Consider the following 14,066-nt stretch of genomic DNA (forward strand, 5'->3'; position numbering starts at 1 on the left):
ATGCGCTCGGGTTAGCCCTCAGAGCAAGGGGGCTTTGAGGAACTTCGTATCCAGACCGCGCAGCCAAATTCAGAGCAAAAACATCGCCCTGCAGCTGTAACAGCACATGGAAACATGGTGGTTTTCCTAACAGAGTGACCAGTGCCTTCGCTGACAGGTCCCAGATGTGCCCCCTGGTTGCTGGGACCTGCCATGGGGACAGCCCATGGCCTCCCAGGCTCCCCCGGACAGAGGTGAGGGCCTGGGAGGTGGAAATCCTGATGAGGTCCAGATATGGAGCCTTGTGCACAGCCGGCTTGTGCTGGGAGGCCTCTGTGGTCCCAGCCTAGGTGAGAAATCGGGGTTTTAAGAGAGCAGGGGAAATGCAGGAATGGCTGGGGCCTGCAGCTGTGGCCAGCTGACAGGCAGCAGGAGCTACCGCACTCATTTCCAAACCTAAAAACGCAGACACCTGGGCTGAGCCATAAACCAAGGGGAAAATAAACTGCTTCTCTCCCTTCCCTCCCCTCCTTCTGCACCCACTGGGGCCGCCAGACCTGCTGGGCTCGACCCTTCCCACCAGGACAGGGCCTCGTGGAGCTCCTGCGCATCCCCCGTGGCTCCCACCGCAGGGAGGTGCCCGGGGCTGCCCCCAGCACCTCTCACAAACCCCCACACCCATGGGCAACGAGGGGTGTGCCGGCAGCCTGAAAACGAGCCGAACACAGCCATCGGACACCGAGCTGACAGCTCGGCGTTGGGGAAGGCAGGGAGAAGCTTCAGCTTGGAGCCCTGGGGTGCCAGCCTGCTCTGCCGCCCGGTCCCCCCCCCGGTTCTCCCCCTGCAGCGCACGTTCGGGCAGCTTCAGGAAGGCAGCAAGGAGCTGGGGAAGCTGTTGCTGGGAAACTGTTCACAAAGCCTGGCTCAACGAGGCACCAAAAAGCAGGGGGGCTGGCAGCACCTGAGCATCCATCCATCCATCCGTCCGTCCGTCCGTCCATCCATCCTCGGGTCACCACTCCGTCACAGCCCGCGTGCTGCCAAAGGGTCACCCTGGCGAGACCGGCCCTGGGGTCTCAGCCCCATTCCCGTGGTTTCTGCCCCCAAACCGCAGCGCAACCCATCTCCACGTCCCTCCGAACTGGAGGGAGAATTAAAGGCATGAATCACTTCCTCCCCAGCTTCTCCGTTATCCCCACAGCAAAAGCCCAAGGAGTGCATCCATTTCCTTTCCCTCTGCCCTGCAACGAGCACCGAGGGGGGCACCTGAGCTCCTCCTCCCCAGCCACCAGCGGCCAAGCTGTGCCGACGCCCTCGGGCACTCAACAAAACCCTTCAGAACAGCTTTGGAGCCAAAACCACTTGTGATTTTGTGATCTGGACGTGCACGGGGCTCCATCACCCAGATGGGGAACCCCCTTGGGTGGCTTTAGCAGGGGCAGAGCCCCCAGCACGGCACCAACCCAGACCCTACCCTGCTGCTCCATGCCTCCCAGCCCCACATCCCCAGCCTGCGCTCAGGTCCCAAAGGATGCTCGCAGCCTCATCACCAGCCAAAATCCCTCTGGAAGCCCCAGCCAAGCTCGCAAAGGCAGCAGCACCAAGCACATCGGTGCCTGGGGTGCACACAGCCCTGGGCATCCCAGATCACCCCAGTGAAGCTGGGAGCCTGGGGATTTCAGCTCCGGGAGCACTCTGAAACACAGCTCCGTCTCCATACTGAATAATCACCTTTTATTTGCAGCCTGAGACAGCCGAGTGCTGAAATGCTGCAATTTCCTAACGGGAAATCTGTTTTGTCAGCTCACGGAAGACTAAATTGATGCAACCCAAATCTCCGCCCGCCTCCCCTAAGCACGTGGCCTCCCACCCAGCTCCTCATCGGGAGGCAGCCTACAGGCTTCGTGGGGCTCAGGTGCCAGCCAAAACTATTTCTGTCTTGCTCCACAGACAACCACGTCCAAAAAAACAAAAAAAAAAAACAGCTTCTCAGTGGCAGAGGAGGTCCTCATCACGACACCAGAGGATGTGGCTCACTCCACATCATAGCTGGCATCGCCCCCAGCTCTACAAAATGTCCAACTAACCTCAAAAAAGTCTCATTGCAGCAACCAAATTCAATTTAATCTTCAAAAGTAGGATTTTGGAAGTCCTTAGGAGAACCCATGGCAGAAGGCTTTCTGCACTGGAGGTGTTCCTCCGAGCTGCAGGTAGTTTACAGCAAGAATCCCAGAAACGGGACAGGATTTATGTTTTTTTGACTTTTTTCGAGTGCTTTGGCCCATAACTCCCTCGGCAGGAGGTGAAGGATAAATCAGCAGCCTCGTGAGCCATAAAGGGGGCTGATTCATCAGAAACCAACGGGGAGATGCAGCACAGGAGAGGAACGAGCGACAGACATTTGGCGCGCCCCAAATCCCTCCCTGGGGACTGCGGGAGCACCTGGGGCACGGGGTGGGGACAGCAGGAACAGTGGTGGCAGGCGGCACCTCCTGCTGAGAGAGGCGTGAAAGCCTCGGGCACCAAATTTTGGCACGGCCAGGAGAGGCTGGGAAGAGGAGGCACATGAACAGAGCACGAGACCCGGAGCTCAGCACGGGTCTGCCATCTCCACTGCAGCAGCAAACAAACAACAGCCCTGAACGCGTGCCCAAGCACAATGAGTTTAGAACAATAGATCTGCTCTTGTGCCTATTTTTTCAGGTGCAGTATGTAATTAACCTGCGGGACTCATCCCCACAAGGCCAATTGAGAGCAAGGACTCGCTGGAGCTGCAAACAGAGCAGTGTTCGTGCGCAGTGAAGCACCCGAGCTGGCCGGGCAGGGGGGACGCATCCCCCCATGGACATCCACCTGAGTCTGCCCAGGGCTCAGCACCCCCACCAAGGGCACGGGCTGCATGCTGCTTCACCAAAACAGGGGAAAACAAAGGAGATTCAGCACCTCTTGAGAGCTCCAACAGCTGCACCTGGTGCCGTGAGTCACCCTGAGCAGAGCTGCGAGCAGATGGCACGAGGGGACAGATCTTGGAGAGGATCACGGTGCCCCTTGCAGCACGTTCACTGCTCTGGGGCAAGGGAAGGCCAAGCCTTGCCCTATTTCCAGCAGCTCTGGCAGCGGAGCAGAGCCTTTTGTTGCACCAGCAGTCATTTTGAGGCCATCTCCGTCCCCCCTGTGGTGTAAGCCGGCCTTGTTATATCTGCAAGCCAGAGGTCTGCATCCTGAAACAGCCTCTGCCAGGGATGGGCAGCTCTCCCCAGCATCAGAAGGATGCTCCAGCAGGATCCCCAAATACCTGCGTGTGCCAAAAAGCAATATCAGGAAAACAAAGTACCTAGAATTGCCCTTTTGGAGCAATTTAGTCCCTGCTCCAGCAGCCTGCTGCTCACTGATGGCTAGGGAGCACAGAGGGAGGGAGGAAAATTGTGAAATGCAGCCTTTTGTTTTTTGGAGGTGGCGTTTTTCCTGGGGGAAAGCTGGTGCTGCTGGCCCATCTACCTGGCCACGCAGCGTGGTGCTGGCCATCCCAGAGGGCAAGTAGTGGGAGCTGCAGGCATGGCCCAGACCTGCCCCGCTGAGGAGCACCACGAGGAGCCAGCAGCATCTCACACCTCACCCCTCCTGAGCACTGCCGGCGTGCAAATGCTCCTTTTGGGGTGGAATTTGCCATGCAAGGCAACGTGTGCCATCCCAAACAACTCCTCTAAGGCTCCTAATCACGAGCTATGGCAGCAGCAAACGAGGACTTGCTTCTCACTCGCAGAGCCAGCAGAACAGCCTCCAGCATCCCCAGCCTGCTGAGGGCCGATGCCGCCGCCTCTGAGGACCCCAGAGCACAAAAGCAAGCCTCTGTCGGAGCCAGACCACACGCCAGCAGTGCCAGCAGGAGGTGTGGTAGCCCCACAGACACCCGTGGGCAGCGCAGAGCTCCCCTCCCACCACCCCAGCTCCTGCCACGGCCAGCAGCACGTGCATAAACAGCAGGTAAGAACAGGGCGAGCACGTAGGGATGCTTCCCCAAAATGCTCCCCCAGGCTCACTGGCACTGAATAGCCCTCCGGGGTCTTCCCTTTCTGGAATTTTTCCACCATGTTCTGAGCTCAGATTAATTATTATTATTTTTTAAGCACCCCCCAGCAAGGAGCCCCACTGCCTGCCACCACCCCACAGTCTGTGTGCGTCTGGATCCTGCTGCAGCCCCACAGACCTCACTTTGGGGTCATGCGATCCGCCTGCATCCTCCCCGTGCCACCAACGTGCTCCAAAAGGACCATGGGGCTCAGCAGCTCTCCCCAGACAGCCCAGTAACTCTCCCTGCGCCGGGTGCCGCCGGCTGCTCCTCGAGACACCGCGTCCCTCAGAGCCGCGGCTCCCCCGGGGTCTGCAGGGCAGGACAGGAGCAGCGAGGAGCCGGCAGCGACAGCCAGCTCTACAGCTCCAGTAAGAGGATGAGAGAGTCATTAATTCCCATCAAATCACTCTACGCCCATGAGGTTTTTGTTTTATTACTCTGGAGATGGCAGAGGGTAATTTATTGATCAAAGCAGGAGGTGCTGCTGGAGAAGCGAAACGAACGCCGTGGCTCCGCGCTCACGGAGCCAGCTGGCAAGGGGTGGGAAGGTGCTGGGGGAGGAGGGCAGGGAGACCCACAGCAAGCAGGATCCTACACCAAAAAGGGCCGGGAGCGGTGCCTGGAGCAGCCGTGGGGCAGGTTTATGCCTGGCAAGAAGCTGGGGAGCTGCCGGTGGTGGGACGTCCCCAGGCAGGAGAGCAGCATGAGGCTGGAGAAACAACGTGAGCAGAGAGCCTCGAGGAAAAGCTGAGTTGTGAGGAGGTAAACAGGAGGCAGAAAAGCCCCGTGCAATGGGCAAGGTCCTTTAGACATGGCTGGGGCCATGGATCCCCATGTGCCAGCTTGGCCACCGAGGAAGCACCACCCAGAGCCACCCAACCTGCCCCAGAGGGCAGGGGACATCAGTTCATCCTCTCTATCCCAAAAAACAGCAGAGCCAGGTTCTTGGGGCACTCATGCAGGATGCAGGCTTGCCATTTGACTGCATCAGCCCCAAAACCACCCGGTCTTCACCCAGAACGATTTTACCCAGACCCCAGACCCCGCAGGCACCCCGCTGCAGGGCCCTGCGTGCCATGGGAGGAGGCAGGCTGGAGAAAACCAAAGGGCTGCTGCCAAGTGAGCAGAACCACTAAATATTTACACAGCCTGCCATCAGCCCCCAGGCGAGGAGGTGGCAACCGTGCAATTTCAGCACAACAATTTTTTGCGTAGCTAGAAGTGCAGGGAAATTACTTAACCACAGACCCGAGGCGGGGAATTAAACCGATTCGGGACAAAAGGGGAACGGCGCGCCTGGGAAGCAGCCTGCGTGCTGGGGTTTGCTCTTCGGGAGGCACCGATGTCCCCACGGCACACGGGGGCCCCTCGCTGCTGCCCTAACAGAGGCAGCATCGGGGGGGGACCCCAGGAGAGTGGGGCAGGCGGCTGCTCAGGCAGGGCGTAATTTCTCCGCCTGGAACCGAGCCAGGGCTCGGGGGCTCACAACGGAGCGGTGGCTGCAAGGTGGCCATTAAGTGGGGCCTGGAAAGAAAGCGCAAATAATCCCTTAAGAGATGCCGGCTCGCCGTGCCAGACGCTTAAATGCTACAACAGCCGCGTGGAGGACGCCGCTCTGTGACCAGCGCCACGGCCACGCCGGTGACAGGATCACCGTTACCGGCACGGCACACGGGACGGGGCCCTGCTGAAACCACGGGGCAGCCCCACAGGTGCATCCGATGAGCCCAAAACCCAGCCTAAGGAGGGAACGGGGAGAGCAAAGCACAGCGAGGTGGGCACGGGCACAACAGGCGTGCCTGCGATGGGGCGAGGAGCAGCACCTCGGCCCCACGAGGGAGCGGCACGGACACACCGACACGGGACAGGAGGACAGAACTCGCTCCCTGCTTTATCCCAAGGGGATCTGAGCTGCTTGCAGCTGAGCACAGCTCGGGGTTACGGCAGCACAGGGGCAAACGCCTCAACTCCCTCCGCTCCCCCCACATGGAGGCCCCCAGGGCCCAGCCCACACAGCCACATGCCCCCAGCACGGGGCTCTGCCCCAGGAGCAGGGCACCCAGCGCCTTGGGAGGCTGAAGCTTGCCTGATGGCCTCGTCCCAGCCGTGAACAGAGCAGGAGGTGCTGCTGCAGGCCAGCCAGCCCCGGGCAGAGCAGGGCAGCTTCTCCTCACACAGCCCAGCCAAAAAAAAGCAGGGAGGAGCCCTGGGCTGAGCTTAAATACCCCCTGGCCCCATGGGAGGCTGGGGGGAGCTCCAGGTGGGGGAATTGATCTCCTTGTACCTCCGGAGGGAAGGCAGGGACGTATCCTGCTGCCTGCCCCAGCGAGGGTAGCATTTTGCTGGCATTTACACAGTGTCTTTGCTTGTCTTCAGCCCAGAGCCTCTTCTTTGGCAGCCGCTTTCTGCATCCGTGCTTCCAGCAGCACAAAAAGAGCCGCAGCTCCCCAGAAATCACCAGGAGGGGTACCAGGGGTCCCGGGAGCTCGCCCCGGGGACCGTCACGCTGAGGGGTGGAGGCAGAGCAGCCCCCCGAGCCCTCGTGCTATGTGGGTGGGAGGCTGGAGGCCCAACTGAGGAACAAGAGGGCTCTGCTGGGAGGTGTCGGGGTGCTCCAGGGACCCCACAGCACCCTGCGGGGCCCCGGGGTGCTGGCTGGCAGCGCAGCAGGCAGCCGCTCGCTGGCAAGCTACTGCAGGCCTCCACGAGAGGGCTTTGCTGCACAAGGAAAGGAAGGAGGAGGAGGAGGGCTGCTGCAGCCTGCCTCCAGCCCCGCCGGCTCCTCTTCTCCCACATCCCCGAGGAGCAGCGGGCAGCAGAAGGACGTCGTCAGCCCGGGCTGCGCCCAGAGGCCCTGGGGACGTCGGCGCATCGGTGGTGGCACCGCGAGCAGCCGCCTCTCCTCTTCCTGCAGCCTCCTTCGGGCAGCTCCGCAGCAGACTCAGGGACCAAGCGGAGCCAGCAGGGTGCTGAGCAGCACCCCGAGGCGCTGGGTTCCCTCCAAGCTCATCGACTGAATGAATTCACCCCGATCCCCAAGCAGCAGAGGCAACTTCTTCGGGGTACGGCTCCTCCCGGCCTCCCCGCTGTGCCAAGGACCCCCAGGGACACTTATATCCTCCCTGGAGCAAACGGGGTGGGCGCCGGGGGGGGTCAGGTCACCGCTGCAGGCACGTGGAGCCCGGTAAATCCAGCGGGGTCCCCGCGTGGGAGGGCGGCAGCGGGCTTAAAGGGCAGAGCAGGACGACTCACCGCCCGCGCTCGGTGGCTGGAGGCCGATGGGGATTTCTGTCCCCTGCTGCTCAAAGAGCCACTTCCTCCTGCTGGCTGCTAGCGAAACCCCAGCCGGGCTCGGGATGGGGCCCTGGCTTAGCGAGGGAGGGGGCATCCTCCTGGCTGCAGGGGGATCCCTCCCCGGCTCCGCTCCCTCCTTCCTGCCCTCCTGGCGTTTCCGAGCCAGCTGTGTCCTTCCTGCCCTTCCCCGCGCTCCCCATCCGCTCCTCCACTTCCCTCCCCGTTCTCCTTTCCCCCCCCCCCCCCGGCCCCGTTCGTGCCGTCCCGCCCGGGGCTTGCCAAAGCAAACAGGAGGAGAGCGGCCGAGGGCAGAGTCCAGCGGCGGGCAGCACGTGGCGCCGGCGATGCCGAGCCCGCGGACGCTGCGCCCTCTGCGGCTTTCCCCTCGCTGGGCCGGGCTGAGGTCCCCAAGGAGGAGGCAGATTTGGGGCTTGAGCCCCCCGCAGTGTTTTTACGGCAAGGTCTTTCCACCCCCCAGTACTGCTCGATGCCAGGAAGAGCAGCAGTGGAATATTTTCCCTGGGGATTGTTTGTGCTCCTTCCTGCGTCTGCACGCACGGCGCTGGATGTGCCTCGACCTGTCCCGGGGCTCACATTAAGCCCCTGAGCTACCGGAGACGACAGCTGAGGTCGGAGGCGAGGAGGAGGAGGAGGAAGAGGGGGGGGTGAAAGGATGTGGGGCGACGTGCCACGGGGTGACGTGCCAGAGCATCGGGCACGTGGAGGAGCCCCATACCTGCCTCGCCATGTGCCTCGCCGCCGCTCCGAGCCCTTCCCTCCCCCTCTCCACCGCCAATAAATCACTCTGCTGGAGGAAACCAGAGGCACAAAACCTCAGCCGGAGCCTTTTTTTCCCCTGCCCTCCCAGGCAGCTCTGCGTTTCATTACCGCTCCCCCCGGGGCGGCGCGGCCAGGCAGCCCTCGCCCAGCCGGGGGGGGCCCCGCAGGGTGTGCGCGTCGGGAGCAGAAATTACAACCAGAAGGGACTTGTTCATCTTTATGCCCATATCCCAGCGCTCGCCCGGCCCTGACCCTGCCTCCGGGACCAGCGTTGGCCTGGATTTTCTCTTCTTCTTCCCCCAGCACCCCCCTGCCCTCCCTCCGGTGCCCCCCATGCAGCTGGGAGAGGCCCCAGCAGGCGCGCAGCCCCGAGGCGCTGGCCTCCCTCCCGGCTTCCCTCCCTCCCCGCAGCTCTCTCTCCGGATTCCTGAGCGCTGACACAGCCCCGGCAGGATGCTGCAGCACCGAGTCCGCACCGCCTGCCCCGGGCAGGGGAAGGACGGGTGGCCGAGCCGGGTCGCACCGGGCCGGGAGGGCACGGGGAGGGAGCACCCGGAGCCTCCGCCGAGCCTCGGCCCCTCTCGGCCTCGCTGGAGGGGAGCGCCGGCTGGCAGCCGGCCCCGGAGGCGTGGGTCCGTCCCTGTAAAGGCCGAGGTGATTCACGCCGTTGGCACGAGCGCGTACAAATCCTCCTCTCCCTCCAGCAGGCATCCCAGTGAGAGCGGCGGCACCGGGAGCTGCAGCCCGCGACCACCGGCGGCCAAATGCAGCAGGAGGCGAGCTGACGCGGCATGCCTTGTCCTCCCCGGGCAGCCCCCCGCTCCTGTCTGCCCCAGGGGCCGAGCTCCGAACAGCCTCCTCCGCCGGCTCCAGCCCCAGCCCCACGCGGAGGAGCCGCTTCCAGCCATCCCCGCGGCCCGCTGCTATTCCGGGAAGGCGAGCGCCCTGCCATCCTCCCGTTAGGTCACATCCGCCCAGACCCCGTGGGGCACTTTCCATAGGTGTCGCCCTCTCTTCCAAGTGATGGAAGTTTTTATTTTTATCTGGCTCATTCACGTGCTCCTGCTTCTTCCGTCAGCGTTTGCAGGGGTGGCGGGTTTGGGCAGCGAGCCTCTCCCCCGGCCGCTTCCCCCGTCCCTTCTCATCTGTCCCATCCCATCACCCGCACCTCTGCGGCCATCTCAGCGCGGGGGGACGCGGCCAGGGATCGGAGCAGCGTGATGGAACAGATGAATTCAGGAAAGCGGCCCCTGGTTGTGTCAATGGGATTGTAGGAACAAGGCAAGACGCTGGGAAAAAAAAAAGGGCAGAAAAACCGATACCAAAACTAATTCAGCGTGGTAATTACGAGTCTGTTTCGATTTGAGACTCATTTTCCAGCGGAGGCGCAGACCCCTCTGCGACAAACCGAAACGTACCGGCGGCTGTCCCGTCTCGGCCGTCTTTCCCAGATCCCTTCAGCAGCAGCCCGTGGCTCCCTGGGGACACGCAGCACACCCCGGGGCGGGCGGTCCCTGCCGAGTCCCGCAGCCTTTCGGGAGCAGCGCGCGGTTTGTTTGACCAGCGCCGCTCGCAGCAGCCCCCGCGAAGCAGAGACGCTGCTCGGCGGAGGCTCGGGAGGCGAGCTGCAGTTCGCTAAGCGAAGCCCCGCTGCAGCTTAGGCAGAAAATCTCCAGCCGGGAACAATTGGGGCATACCACAGAGCCGCTCCCGCCCTTGCCCGGGGCCAGCGGGGCCGCTGCAGCCCTGGGAACGGCCGCCTGCTCCCGGGGCACCCGGTCCCTGAGCTTGGGCTGGGGGGCAGCTTTGTTCCCGGGCGCTGGATTTACGCCACGATTCTGGGGTTCTGCTGCTTCCAGCGGGGCACGGCTTCCTTAGCCCCGCACGCGTGTTATAAAACACACCAGGGGAACACGCGAGGAGCAGCCCCAGCTGGCCCGGGTCCTTCGGGGACACCGCTCAGCAGCTGAAAAACAAGAACCTGCTCACGCTGCGAGCGCTGCGCAGCGCTCCCGCCAGCCAAAGGGAGCTGCGCTAGCATCGCGGGGCTGCCCTCGCCGCGTGTCGGAGGCAGGCGGCCACGAGGCTCTTGCACAACGCCTCTGGGAGGTGGGACAGATACGAGCGCCGCCAGGCGATGTGTGCCAAAGGGAAGTCGGGCCCCGGCCGCGTGGGGACCCGCGAAGCAGCTGGACCAGGCGCCCAGGAAGCCTTCGGGTACGCGAAGCTGCTCCTGATCGCCTCGCTGAGCCGAGAGCGCAAGCGCCCCGAGCCCATGGCAGCGCTCAGGGAGATGCTGCTGGCAAAGGAGCGGGACCAAGGCGCTCCCCCAGGCCTTGGGAAGGAGCTGCACTCATACAGGAGCACGAGGGCATCGCCATCCCCTCACCCAAAGGGCAACCCGTGCCCTCCGGCAGGGCTGGAGGGAGAGGCCGTCCCTGCCCCCAGACCACGCACCTCCCACCTTTCTCCTCCTGCCAACCTCTCATGACAAAAGTCCCAAATTGACTTCCCCACCAGACACCAGGTACAAATTTCAAGGAAAATCAAATGAAGACGGTAAGACTTGGGCTTTTCCGCATGGGAACCACTACCTCGTGCCCAGGCTAGGAGAACTCCCCCCACGACACCCCGACCCAGACGGCTTCTCCCTCATTCTTCATTTCCTAGCACTTCAGGAGGACCAAGCCCAGCACTTGCAGCTGCCACAGAAACCAAGTGTAAAAATCGCAGCCTGCCCCGTGAGGGTACGGCGCTGCTCCCATTTCATCCACGTAAGAGAAAGCGAAGAGCTGAGAGGCCGTGCTCGTCATCGCTCACCTCCCAGCCTGCTCCCCAGCTCTCCCACCCGAGGTGGGCCCCGATGCCCGGGGAGATATCCCGGGCTGCATTTCACAGCACGACACGGAGGGCACACACGAGCCTTCCTTTACTTCAGGAGATGTAATCTGCAGTGGAAGAGTTCATTAATTAGGAGCAGAGAGGCCTCTAGTGAATCTCCCAGCGAGAAGCAGGAAAAAAAATCCCCCACAATTCAGTCTAATTACAGCGCCCTGGGGCGCTCCACAGTCACTGTGAAGCACAGGCCAAACTTTTCTCCCCACCCTTAAGAGCAGGAACTTCAACCCAGTTATAGCTTTACCGATAGCGAGAAAAATAAATAAAAAATAAAGCCCCGGTACTCGTCGTCTTAACTCTTCTGCAAGTAGCAACAAACAGGAGGTACGGAGGAATATTTTTGGCAGAGCAGCAAGTGGCCAGGAGCACAGCCTATGTCCGGGAAGTATCAGCTCACACGCCCCCGGCCCCGGACCTTTGAGCGAGGAGGCGGACGCCAGCCCTTGACCCGGCCGCGCTGGGACTGCGCCCAGACATGTTTCGGGGACCCAGCAACCACCTCCCACCCAAACCAAGCGAACATCAGGTACTTTCTAAGCAAGACCTCGAGCTCTACCGCAGCTCCATGCCCACGGCACAACTCCACCAGCAGCCCGTGGATTAACAAGCCTGCGCCAGGCAGCAGGAGCGCTCCGTGCTCCCACCGAGCCCCCTCTCCCCGCTCAGGAGCGGCCAGAGCACCTGGAAGGGCCCCCGGCGGCCCCGACAGAAGTTCCCTTTCTTCCCCGCTCCCAGAGGAGCTGGACTCCAACCCACCCCGAGCCTCTGGCGAGGCAGGGTGGATCCAGCCACAGACATGCAGCAACCACACCCTGCTGCTGCCTGCCCGGCGCCCCGCGGCCCTCCCCCCGGAGCCAGGCGGGGGCACAAACAGGGACTAAGGCTCATACAGTCGAAAATATTTAATACGTGTTGTACACGTAGAAATTACATTTTGTACAAAACGAGATACATCACTGAAGAATACTGTACAAAACCCCTACGGGAGCCCCAAGCCTTTATACAACAAAGACCGGGAGTTACCGAGCCTAACAAACAGGCTCAAGGACTTTCCATCAGAGCGTCTGTAAACTTTTTGTAAATTCTCTCGATAAACACTTTTAAAAAGCACCATGTAATAGTTCTGACCTAAGCCTTTCCAAAATAGAGACTTTATTCAATAAACTTAATACTTTCCAAGCTTAAAATATTAAACCGACGGGAGCGCCCCCAGCGTCGGCGCCGGCCAGGGACGCTCCCCCCGGGGCGCCGGGGAGGGCGGAGGCCCGGCCGGGAAGGGGAATTCCGGGAGGGCAGGGCCGGGGGCGCTCCCAGGGCGGCTGCCGACGGCCGGCTCCCGGCGAAGGGGAAGTGCTGCGGCCCCGCGGGCCTTCCCGTGCGGCCGGGAGGAAAGGGGGGAGGGGGTCGCCCCCGGGCCCGTCTGTCCGTCCGCCGGCGGAGGGCCGTCTGTCCCTTTTCCCCGCGGAGGGGTGAGTCCGTGCGGCCGGCGCGTCAGAAGGCCACGATGGCCGTGCTCCAGGGGTTGAGGGTCCGCAGCACCGGCTCGTCGCAGCAGATCTGCCCCGGCTCGCTCGCCGCCTCGGCGGGGGTGGCCGCTGCCGCCTCGCCGCCGTCAAGGGGCGGCCGCCGGCGGCCCTTGGGCTCCTTGCTGAGCAGTCCCGAGAAGCTGGAGCCGAAGATGCTGATGAGGCTGGCCACGTTGCCCGTCTCCATGTCCTCCTGCTCGCCCTGCGGCGGTGGGGGCGGCGGGGGCGGCTCCTCCGCCTCCCTCCGGGGCTTCTTCACCGGCGAGCCCGCCTGGCCCCTCTCCGCCGCGCTCCTCTTCCGCGGGCAGTGCGGAGGCGGCGGGGCCGCGGCGGCGCTGGCGGCGGCACAGTCCGGCCGGGCGGCCTCGCGGTTGACCTCGCCGCCCGCCGAGGCGCAGCAGCAGCAGCAGCCGCAGCAACAGCGCCGCGGCCGGGGGCCCTGGCAGGCCGCGCCGGGCAGCCTCGGGCCGGCCTCGTCCTGCGGGGGCGGCGGCGGCGGCGGCGACGGCTCCTCGGGGGGCCCGCAGGCGGCGGGGGGCGGCTCGGGCGGGCAGCCCGGCTCGCTGAGGTAAACCTGGCGGGCGCTGCGCAGCACCAGCGACACCAGGAGGTTCTTGTGCAGCTTCAGGCCGCCGCGCTGGCCCCGCGCGCTGTAGATCTTGCCCAGCGAGATGCTGACGATGCGGTGCGCCTCCAGCTTGAACTCCATGGGGGAAAACGGGGGGTGTGGGCCGGGGCCGCCTCGCGCCGGTGCCGCCTCGCTCCGGGCCCGCCGCTCCGCTGCGCGCCGCACGCCCGCGCTCCGCCCGCTCTCGCCGCCGACTGAGGCGAGCCCCACGCGCGCCGCCGCCTTTTATACCGCCCCCGCTGCGGCCAATCAGGGCGCCCCGCCGGCCGCTCCGACCAATCGCCGGCCGGCCCCCGCGCGCCCGCGCCGGCCAATGGCGAGGCGGGGGAGCGGGTTCGAACGCTCGCCCCGCGGAGAGGGCCCTTAAAGCGGCAACGCCAGGGGGCGGCCGGGGGTGGGCCCACACCGGCCATAAACCTGGGAAGAGGAGGAGGAGGAGGAGGAGGAAGAGGAGGAAGAAGAAGAAGAAATAGAAGCAGCAGCAGCTGAATCCAGGGGCAAGTGGGGACAGTGACGTGTTTTCTCACAACCTGCCCTTTGCAAAGCATTCCTCCCCCGCCAGCCCTTGCTGCCACTCAAGGTGCACCCAAGCCTGCAGTGGTTCTGCAGGGGCACAGAGATCCACAAGAATTTGGGCCAGAAAAAACGCAACGTTTCTGGGAAAAAAAAAAAAAGGAGAGAACAAGCCTTGTTTTGTGCAGAACCAAAGTTTCGCTACTGGCCTCGAATGTCTTCTGGTGCTATAGAAGGAACTGGCGCTGGCTGGGGAGGCGGAAGCGCGCCTTTGGGTGCTTCAAGGAAAACGTGCCCAAATTTTGGCCAGGAACCCAGCGGGAGCTTCCAGGGACAGCTGAGAGCCCCTCGCAGCTCCTCTGCCCACGGCCAGCTG

At 63.3% G+C, this 14,066-nt stretch overlaps 2 protein-coding genes across 7 annotated transcripts in view; both read right to left on the reverse strand.

Annotated features, from left to right (window-relative positions):
• Positions 1-9,130, reverse strand: part of CACNA1E (calcium voltage-gated channel subunit alpha1 E) — a 112,840-nt gene extending 103,710 nt beyond the window's left edge. For 2 of the 6 annotated variants that reach the window (XM_067001528.1, XM_067001529.1), the window contains exon 1: positions 7,304-9,127. The gene's annotated coding sequence lies outside the window, so the exon portion shown is untranslated. Of the gene's footprint in view, positions 1-7,303 lie in introns of all 6 variants that reach the window. The other 4 variants (XM_067001526.1, XM_048054250.2, XM_048054249.2 and 1 more) reach the window with 4 other exon arrangements.
• A 2,780-nt stretch (positions 9,131-11,910) lies between these two features.
• Positions 11,911-13,392, reverse strand: IER5 (immediate early response 5). The gene has a single exon (XM_048054234.2). It carries the CDS (start codon positions 13,256-13,258, stop codon positions 12,515-12,517), a length of 744 nt encoding a protein of 247 aa, XP_047910191.2. The 5' UTR covers positions 13,259-13,392; the 3' UTR covers positions 11,911-12,514.
• Between the last annotated feature and the right edge of the window lie 674 nt (positions 13,393-14,066).

This window comes from Anser cygnoides, chromosome 8 (genome assembly GCF_040182565.1).
Source record: "Anser cygnoides isolate HZ-2024a breed goose chromosome 8, Taihu_goose_T2T_genome, whole genome shotgun sequence".
NCBI lineage: Eukaryota > Metazoa > Chordata > Aves > Anseriformes > Anatidae > Anser > Anser cygnoides.

What these genes read in the sequence shown, in the direction of transcription:
- IER5 (XM_048054234.2), bottom strand. Translation starts at nt 13,258, where the DNA reads ATGGAGTTCAAGCTGGAGGCGCACCGCATCGTCAGCATCTCGCTGGGC.